At 42.4% G+C, this 10,480-nt stretch overlaps 1 protein-coding gene across 5 annotated transcripts in view; it reads left to right on the top strand.

The window, feature by feature from the left end:
* DCUN1D4 (defective in cullin neddylation 1 domain containing 4) overlaps positions 1–10,480 on the top strand; it is a 38,648-nt gene that overhangs the window by 551 nt on the left and 27,617 nt on the right. For 4 of the 5 annotated variants that reach the window (XM_021397300.1, XM_021397299.1, XM_021397298.1 and 1 more), the window contains exons 2-3: positions 9,261–9,331; positions 10,072–10,111. In XM_021397300.1, coding sequence (XP_021252975.1) covers positions 9,261–9,331; positions 10,072–10,111 — 111 coding nt within the window. Of the gene's footprint in view, positions 1–378; positions 580–9,260; positions 9,332–10,071; positions 10,112–10,480 lie in introns of those variants that run through there. The other variant, XM_021397301.1, reaches the window with a different exon arrangement.

Here is a 10,480-nt window from a genome sequence, read left to right as displayed (position 1 = left end):
CTGCCCCGCGGGAGAGGTGCGTGCGCGGCGGGGAGCGGTTGGTCGAGCGGTTCCTCCGGGCCGGTGCGGGAGAAACGGGCTGCGAGGGGGGAACGGGCGGCGCATTGTGGGAGGTGGAGGCTCTTCCGCCGCTGCCCCGCGCGGGCGGGCCGGGGTCGGGGGGCCGGCGGACTACAACTCCCGCCAGTCCTCGCGGCGCCCGTCGCCCCGCCCCCGGCCGGTTGCGTTCGCAGCCCCGGAGCCAGAGCGGAGCCCCCCGGGCACGGCGCTGAGCTGAGGGCGGGGGCGGCGCGGGGCGTGGGGGGGGCCTCGTTCGTGGGTTGCCGCTCCTGGCCGCGCTCCCTGAGGTGCTCCCGGTGCTGTGAAGCCGCCCGGGGCGGGCGTTGGGCGTCACGGTCACGGGGCGCTCCCTGCTGCAGGGCTCCGCGAGCAGGGGCTGCGGGAGGGCCGCGCTGCTGGGCAGGGCCCTGTGTGCCAGGCGTTATGAGGGGCAGCGCCTCAGCGGGCATGGGCTCCCCGAGCCCTCAGTGCTCCTCAGAGTGAGAAACTGGGCAGGGAGGGCCTCGCAGAGCCCACACGGTAACGTTATGTAATGTCTTTAGCAGCCCTGATTTATTCTGCCTTTATATTTAGAGATCATTACGTGTTGATGGTGAAGGCTCCCGCTGAAGCAGAAACAGCTGCCTTATGTTGGAAATAGGATAATTTTTCTAGAAAGTGCCTTTTGTTTGGTCCCTTCGCAGTATCCTCTGTCTAAAACCCAAACGGTGCAGATCTGTATTACGCACTTGTGGGCTGCAGCTGCAGATACTCCAGCACTCCCTAATGGAGGGTGTTGGAGGTGGTGCAGTGATTTTTTTTGTTGTTAATTTCTCTGCATAGAACACATAGAGTACTGCTTCTCATCCTTCAGCTGTCGCTGTCGTCGTCTTCAAAATGTCCCTTGTAATGATTCAATCTTCTACTGCAATATATGGCAAGGCCATGAAGTGCCTATGTGTGTATACGTGGTATTTTCAGTAGGAATGTTTTCCTAAATTAACTTGTATCCTTACCTGTAGATTCATAGCTGTTGAGTTTTCTTTTTTCTTTTTTTTTTTTTTTTTTACTGCGGAAATGCTTGAAACAAGAATTGACATTTCTGTTGAGTCTTCTTTTTGATCCTCTCTATTCTGTTAATGCATTTTTGCTCTATTTTTCTAAGACTGATTTTTTCCACATTATATGAGAAACACAACTTCCCGTTTCTTCTCTTCTCTTAAAAGTTTCTTGCAGCTCCAATAAGCGTGATCAAAAAAGCTTTCTATTTGCAAGGCAATAAGCCAAGTAAAGGCAATAAGCTGAATAAGGCAAGTAAATAGTCTTCCTCTCACTATTTCTCTTTATTATATTGTATCAGGATGGGATTTTATTTGTATAATCTTAGTACGTGATTTGTTTTTGTCTGGGTGACTTGTGCTAACTTGAGTCAAGTTATTAATTCTCTAGCTTCTTTACTTTGTCCCCCTCACCTTGGAAACAGGAAAACAAGGGCTTTTTTTCCCCCCAAATCATTACGTCCCAGTTCATTTATTTGCTTCTTCAAGCAGAAGAGGAAATCATGCTTGATTTCTGTAACATGCTTTGTGGAAAGCAAAAGGCTTGGAAATAGGGGACGTGCTAGGAAAATGCACACCTTTTGCGCTCAGTTTAGATATTAGTGCCCTTAACAGTGGTGGTTGTGTCTTTCTGCAAGAAGTAAGGCTGCTCACAACAACTTAGAGCAGAAGCCTCATTTTAAAAGTATCTACTTGCAGGTCTCAATAAGTGTTTTTCATGTATTGTCCATTTTGGACATTTTACTTAAAAATGTAGGTCTGAGGTTAAACAGAATTTCTCACTTTGACTCATAAAGAGACTTAAAAAACAAAACAAAACAAAAAAAAACAACCAACCCAAAACTTCCAGTTCTTGCAGTGATTTTTATTTGGTTTTAAAATATACATTGTTGTTGGAGCCATGTTCCTATGTCATTTGTTGCAGGTGTGTGAGGGCACAGGCCCTCACAGGCCCTGGGACTGCTGGAGCTCATAGCTGAAGCTTACTGCTTCTACGGCTCTGCTGGCGCAGGGCTTTATAGGAGCACTCTCTAATTCATCAGTCAAATGTATCTGGGTTAGCTCTTGCCAATTCCTTAAATTGGCTCAACTGACATGGTAGGCTTTTGCCTGGAGTGGATTAGGGAACATGCCCATGACCTGTGCTGCTGGCAGAGTTGTGGGATCTGTAACTTTTGGCAGAGGTGGAAGTAAGCAGCTGGGGCAGCAGTGCTTGTGCCTGGCGTAGCTGTTTGTAGGCTGCTGCAGTTTCATCCTGATGTACTGATCCATGTCATTCTGGACACCCTAGCAGTGCATGCTGGGGTTGCATTTCTGCTGAACTAGCTGGAGCACAAGACACAAAGTTTTTATTAGCTTTATACCCTTTGTAGGGTGGCAGATGATACCTAATCTGGCATGAAGTTAGGAGCAGTGCTGGCAAGCTGTGCTGTGGCCGTAGCATCTGATGACACAAAGTTAACTCATTGACGTATTTTGGAATGAATTTGATGGTAGAGAGTGCATGAGTACTCTGCAGCAAATGGGTGCAGGCTAGTTCTGTATTAAATGCCTCGTAGCTGCATTTCCCCTGTTCTGCTCATAACATCAGGAGCATGAGACCACCAAAATACTGTTTGATTTTGTAATATATACTCTAGAAATAGGTTTTAAAAAGGTGTAATTATCCACTGCTTTATTCATTCTTTTCCATCTGTGCCTGGTCATTCCAGTTCTGTGATATCCTGACAAGAATATTCTCTGGGAATGCTTATCAGGCACATTTAGTGGGCACACAAGCTATGGTATTTGCAGCAACAGAAACAGATGTATTACAACATAAATGTACGCAGTGTTAGGTCTTTGGCTAAAAACCAAAACAAAACATGAGCCAGTGTGCAGAGTTTATTTTGAAGTGTATTTATTTTGTAGTGTAGCTCTGATTTGGTCCAATTCAATTAAAGATAAATGGACGTTCAAACTAAAGAACCAGCTATGTGCCATGTCTGCTGCTCAAATTGCTCTGAAATTCTCGATGAACTTTAAACCTCAGTAGCTCTTTCTGTAAATGAGCCTCCAGGCCAGGGTGCTTATTACATACCTGGATAAAAGAAAGATTGGTTCCTGTGAAAGAAAGATCAGTGCTTTCCCCTTTCCCTATCTGCATAGTGTGCAGTATTTTTAAAATACTTTGCTACAAGCAGTGTGCGTGGCTGCTGATGTAATACCGAATGTTGCGGTGAAGGTTTGCATTAAAATGATAACCCTTTAAGCTAAGTGTACTTCAGAGTGCTGTCATTTCAGCCACATTTTGTTGTCAGGGTTTTATTTTAATCACTTGAACCACCATTTTGCTTCAGGATGTTTCAGGGTGTAGTATTTGGAAAATGCGTGTAAGCTTTCACACGTGTTTTTGGCTGTGCTGGCATCTGCAGTGGCGCGATGCTCAGTGCTGTGTGTGTGTGTGCCCGCAGGGGCCGTGTCCTGCGGCATGGTGTCAGTGCTGGCCGGGTCCTGCTGCTCCTCCAGCCAGGAGGGCTCAGCACACTTCTCTTCCCATTTAATTGGATGCCCTTGCACTCCAGGCTGGAATTCACTTCCACTCTCTTTACTTTCTGAATCCTGCCCTATATTCAACTCCGTCAAATCAAGCAAGTCCCTGTGTGGGAATAAAGTGACATGTTTCTTTCTGGCTCAGACTTTGTGACAGGGCTGTAGGGATCCGTAACATTGTGAATTCTCACTATCTTTCCGATTGGTTAAGAGCAGTGAAACAAAACTGTAACAATCTTGCGGAGGTCTCAGAACAAAAACTATACTGTAACACTCTTGTAAAAGTTGTAGAACAAACACCTGTTGTGCTCTAACCCGGTGGAGAAGTTGCCTTGTTTTAGGTGGTCTGGAGTCGGCCACAGGCACTGAAAGTCACTTCATCCTCCCTTGGACAGGAATGCGGTGTCAGCTCCTGGCTGCTCCATATGCTTACTGTACTGCTCTTGGAGATCTCTGTTTTTAGGTGTGTTATTTTCCTGTAAATGAAGAGAGAGCTGATGCACTTTTTTCATTTGTTTTCTACACTTGAATATAGAAATTCTGCCTTCTGAATGTAAGTACTGAAGGCTTCCACCAAACATAGGCTTCAGATCTGAACATCTAAATTATTGGTCAATACAAATTATCGTGCTGTTAGGATAATTCTGTAAGCAGATCAGGGAGCACAACATCATACAGTTCATAATAACTGCACGATTCTTTTATTGGATAAGTAAGGTTTATTCAAAATCAGTTAGGGAGAAAGTACTTTGGAATAATGTTTCTCCTATTGCTACAAGTTTTCTCCAGTTCTGTTGTTTGAAGCCAGGGACTGTATTAAATAAAAGAATAAGCTGAAACATTCCATTCTAATTTTCAGGGCATGGATCTGCCCGGTATGTGTTTATCTAATTGTTTTCGGAGAAGCTTTTAGCAAATGACGACATTTATACTGTTGGATAAATCTTAGCAGTCATAAAAATTACTATGACTCCTTCCAGACTTAAGTACTTAATGCAGAGTTGCATCTATAGCATTTATGTGTCACGTCTGTCTAGCATAATATTTTTAGACAAACTGTTACTGTTAGAATTTAGACCTACTGCTACTAGACACTTTCTATTTGCTGAGATAATCTAGAAGCTTTTAATGGAAGTTTGGGAGCCTACTGCTGGTCTGACCTAGTGCTAGTGCAGGTTTGGTGGTAGGTGATAGTGCACCCAATGGCTGTGGTTTGTCAGAGCTTTTAAGTGATAATTTTAACAGCAGGAAATAAGCTACAGGTCCCAGGCAGGTACGTGCCATGTGTGGGTGGACACGTAGTAGGAAATACTCTTTTTTAGGTATTCATTTGTGGTCTCATTTGAGCAGTTTGGCAGTGCGTTGCTTCCTGTAATAAAAATTACAGTTGTCTTTTTTTTCTGAAAATGTGACTTTGCAGATTTGAATTTGACGTTTCAGATAGAAAGTATTCAGCTTCTGTTCACCTCTGTCATTTGCTTATATTTAAAATACGTATTGAGTTTTTTTTTTTTGGGGGGGGGGGAAGGGGATATAAAGTATATTGAGTTTCATTGTATTTCTTAGATTTGTCTCAGTGAAGGGTTAGAGCTACTTTTATCATAGTGTGTTAAGGAAACGAGCCCAACCAGCTGCTCTCTCCTTTGCCTCTCCATAACTGTCAGGTCAGCAGTGTAAATCTTAATTCTAAAGTTTTGTAAAGGTTATTTTTAATCTTTTTGCTTTCTGCAATTGATTGTATGTGACTGGGACTAATTAAATAACCCAGACATTAACACTTGTTTTTAATGCTGAACTGTGGGCAAGGGTGAAGTTCCATTTTATGAGGCTGGTTCTGGCATTTCTTTCCTTTCAGGCTGGATTTGCAATTATTTTACCCAGAACTTTTTTTCCTAATCTGTTGTGTTGCGGATTATTTCAAACTATTTAATAGCATTTGGGATTTCCATTGCTAAAGATAAGCTAGCATCTGCAAGAAAAACAAGCATATATATTTGTGTTGGTTAATTTGTTTGACGCATTCCCCTTAGGGTTTGTAATATAGTATGTCTTTTCTTCAGTATTCCTGAAGGAAGCAGCTTTCCTCCTCTTGATCCCAGGTTAATGTTTTTCTTTTCCTGCTCTAAAAAAACCAGAATAGAATCATAGCAGCTCGGAATCATTAAGGTTGGAAAATACCACCAAGATGAATCATAGAATGGCCTGGGTTGAAAGGGACCTCAAAGATCACTGAGTTTCAACCCCCCCCCCTGCTGAGTGCAGGGTCGCCAACCACTAGACCAGGCTGCCGAGAGCCATGTCCAGCCTGGCCTTGAATGCCTCCAGGGACGGGGCATCCACAACCTCCCTGGGCAACCTGTTCCAGGGCATCACCACCCTCTAGTGTGGAAAAACTTCCTCCTAATATCTAACCTACATCTCCCCTGTTTCAGTTTAAGACCATTCCTCCTTGTCCTATCACTATCCACCCTCGTGAACAATCGTTCCCCCTCCTGTTTGTACGCTCCCTTCAAGTATTGGAAGGCCACAATGAGGTCTCCCTGGAGCCTTCTCTTCTCCAAACTAAACAAGCCCAGTTCCCCCAACCTTTCTTCATAGGAGAGGTGCTCCAGCCCTCTGGTCATCTTAGTCGCCTTCCTCTGAACTTGTTCCAAGAGCTCCACATCTTTCTTGTGCTGGGGCCCCCAGGGCTGGACACAGTACTCCAGATGGGGCCTCACAAGAGCCGAGTAGAGGGGGACCACCACCTCCCTCTCCTTGCTGGCCACTCCTCTTTTAATGCAGCCCAGAACATAGTTGGCCTTCCGGGCTGCCAGCGCACACATCTAGTCCAACCACTGACCCGTCACCCCATGCCCTCTAACCATGTCCCGCAGTGCCATGTCCACATGGTTCTTGGGCACCTGTAGGGACGATGACTCCACCACCTCTGTGGGCAGCCTGTGCCAGTGCCTCACCACTCTTTCTGAGGAAAAAAAATGTTTGCTGCTATCCAATCTGAACCTACCCTGCCACAGCTGAAGGCCATTACATCTTCATAGTTCCAGGCTGGTTGATCTGCTTTGAAACTCTTGTGTTCAGATGACAAATGGCTTCACCTAGGCTGATTTCCTTCACATGGAACCTGTACCAGCTGCTGTTGAGTGCGGAGCTCCTGGGGGTGCACCTGGCTGGGCAGCTGATGGAGCACCCCAAGGAGCCCGGCTGCAGCTAGCAGCTCAGCAGTGCTTGATGTGACTGTGCCTTGTCCTTCTGCTGGTTTTCGGAGTGGTGTTACAAGAGCGTGGGAGGGAGTATTTGTCAGATTCTGCTCATTGAAAAACAGTTTTTCAAAGTATGCCTTTTCACTATTGTTGGAATACTTTGTGTGCCTGTTGCTTGCAGTGTGGATACAACAAACACTGACGAAGTTCAAAAGGGAACTTGAGCTGTAATTAAATTTCCCAGTTTTGTTGGCTGCCACTCATGTTTGCTTCTCTACCAGTAGCTGACGAAGCAGCTTATCTTTGGTTTTGGATAACATCCCCGCTTTGCAAGCATCCCCTGTGGAGGAGACAAAACTGGACTCTGGTTTCATTCTAGAAGCCTTAGTATTCTTGTGGATACACCAGTCTGTGTGCAGCCAAGGTGTGATGCTTGTCATGTAAGAGCTAAAATATATTGATGCAACTCCTCCAAGGCCATCATAATTATGCAAGGTTTTCTGAAATAACAGCTTAAAGTTGTAAAGCTGTTTCCAATGGATGTGTGAAACATCCTGGTGTGAATGCTGTGTTTTGAAGTACCTAGGAATGCTTTATTTCCAAGGCAATGTCTAGTATACATAATCCTAGTTCTAGAATATTTTTTCTATTGTAGTTAAAAGTACTATCTAAAATACTGCTTAGTATTAATTTAGAAGAAAGTATTTGGTTAGTGTTAGCCCCTTGGTAGCTCCAGATATAACTGGTTTCTCTAAAGATCTGTATTCTTTGCTGCAGATCTTAGGCTGTGCAACAGGGGAAACTAACGTTTGTGTTCTGAAGAGCTCCATCTGGGCTGGCAGTTAGCAAAAACACCTTTCCTCTTTTTAATCTTGCTCTTCTCAGAATAACTCTTAACCTCTCTTCCCCTCTCTACACCCTCAGCTTGGTAGTAAGAAGAGACAGACTGTTTCTGTCTTGATAAATTTATCTGAAGTTTGAAATTCCATCTCTGGCACATCTGACTTACAGAAACTGTGTTGCTATGATGGGGAATGGGGGAGAATTGGGTAAGAAATAAGCAGTTAGTAGTGAAATGAGACTCTCCAGATAAGACAATAAATAAAACCTGTGATTCTTAAAGGTATCTCTTGAATTTTTTTTTATTCGCCATATTGAGAGGATTCCATACTGATGTGTGCAACAAGCGTGCTTCTTCAGTTTGTAATGGCATTTTTCACTGTCCCAAGGATCTGATATTTAATGCAGATTGCTTGTCCTTAGATTCTGGACCATCTACAGTGTATTTTGACAGCATTTTTTTTTGAAATACAAAGGATTGAAATGTGGGAATTACGTTTTTGTCCTTACTCGTATCTTTTAGGAGCAACTGAGGAAAGCCACATTTGCTACCAGAAGTGCTGCAGCCATTAGCCCATAGCAGTGACACCGGGCACGCAGAGTCGCATTCTGCTTGCAGTGTTTTGCTCGCCATGTTGGATGTTTCTCTGTATTGTCAGTGTTCTCTTCTGCCCAAGTTCCAAGGGGAAGCCAGTTTGCTTTTGGTTTAAATGGAAGTATTTTACAGTGATTCCATGTCTTTATCTCTCTCAGCTGTTCTGTGCCCAGCTTCTGAGCCTCTTGATGGTTTGCATGCTCTCTGACTGGATCAAAGTGGATATTTTTTGTTAATTACTTCTTTTCTAGTTTTGTTCTGGACTTGTTTCTAGCAAAAATAGGTGATTTAAAAAGAACAGAGAGAAACTAGCGCGTCTCTTTTTGTCAGCTGGTGCAAACTCAAGTGTTTTATTTGTGAGGCATGGAAGCAAAGTCAGAGTATCCGTGTTAGGGCTTCTTTTGTGAAGTGTCAGGGTTCTTCCTTTTGGGTTCTATTGGCTTTGGTCATAACTGCTGTATCGTGACTTTTGGTTCATTACACAGAAGTCGTCATGTTGCAGCTGTGTGTGTTCCAGTAATTTTGTTTTGCAAGGAAATGAGTATAAAGACAAGTACTTGTTTTATTGTCTCTTAAAAACCAGTGTTTTCAGTAGTCATTTTAGAATGTTGTATGATAATTAAATTGTTTTTGGAGTATATGGAAGAGGAAGACGGAGTAACATGGAAACTCTATATAATGATTCCTCATCTTAAGGACAAGAGTTGTAAATGATTTAAATTTATCACATTTAATATAATTTTGTATTTAGGTATAGTTCTGTTTTGCTGGATGTCATCTGTGCCTTAAGAACACATACGTAGGATTTCTTCTGCAGATTTGACTTAATATTTTCCATTGTATGTTGAAAATGTTGGTGGTTGAAAAGAGTTAAGTTGCCTTTTGTTTCATGGTCTTGTCATGGTTTGATTGAATTACCAGAATTTATGAAGATCTCAATTGCTACAGCTGGAAACCAAGCAGTTTAAAACTGGTTTTTTTTTTCCTCTTTAGATTTTCAACTGAATTCTCACCTATCAACACTGGCAAATATTCACAAGATTTACCACACCCTCAATAGGCTGGTAATGACTTGCCATTTTCTCTTGGTGGAATTGCTAGGGTGATAGCTCAGAATGTTTTTGTGGTTGAAATCCTATAGTGATTACATTTACAATTATTAGTAAATACTGCTGAAAGATTATACACCAAGGTTCAGAGTGGAGTTTCAGCCACATTCAGTGCAACATTGAAGTTTTTTCCCCAAACCAGTTTTCCTAGATGTATCGGATAGTGGTAATCCTTATTACACTTGTAGCTTCTGTTTCTACATTGCAAATTTGGTGGAAAAGACACTTCCTTAAAAAAAAAAAAAAAAAAAAATTGTTTCCAAGATTCCAGTTGTGTTTCAACCACATTTCTTGGCAATGTGTAAGCATGTTTAGCCATAAGCAATGCTGCTACTGTGGTAAAGGTGAAATTCAGTTTTTCGAATGTGGCATTTATTCATGGAGTTCTTTAAAAAGGCACTGCCCAGTGAATGCATAGTTATTTCCGCTCTTCAGATGTATTTGTTTTTGAGTTCAAAAAAGTATTTAAAAATATTTTTCAAATTACTTGCAGATTATCCTTGAACTTTTTAGATACGTTTGCAAGTGTAATTGTTTTGGTAAAGACAAACCCAAAACAAAAAGCCTCTGCGGTTTTAGCTAAACAGTTCTTAAATAACGAAGATGAATATAAATATTGAATAAAGGTTAAAAGCGTTACTGAACAATGGAGATTATGATCTTATTTAACTGTATTCATTCCTATTCTCTTGCAGAATCTGACAGAGGACGTTGGCCAAGACGATCACCAGACAGGTATTTAATAAGGATGCAGTAGAAATAGATCACAATAATTGAATCTTGCTTCGTGAAATAGTTCTCTCTAGCATTATGGAAACTGAGATTTTAGGAAGCTGAGGGAGTTTTAGAAAGCAACTACAGGATTGTTTTTTTCTTTTCTTTCTTTTTTTCAAGAGTTCTTCAAAATAAATGTTTGTGCTTTTAATTTCCCCAGTTGTGGAGAACTGACATAGATTTCAGCAGTATGTTATTTTACTATTTCTTTGTGTAAGTTCTTTAAGAAGACCTTATGACAAATTCCTCTCACTCCTTGGACTCAACCCATCAGACTAGCAGAATATCCATGTTCTTACAGTGTTTTGACTCTTGAAATCGCATTAGTGA

Source organism: Numida meleagris, chromosome 4, assembly GCF_002078875.1.
Source record: "Numida meleagris isolate 19003 breed g44 Domestic line chromosome 4, NumMel1.0, whole genome shotgun sequence".
Classification (NCBI taxonomy): domain Eukaryota; kingdom Metazoa; phylum Chordata; class Aves; order Galliformes; family Numididae; genus Numida; species Numida meleagris.
Note: the sequence above shows the minus strand (reverse complement) of the source record. Positions and strands in the feature narration are given on the sequence as shown.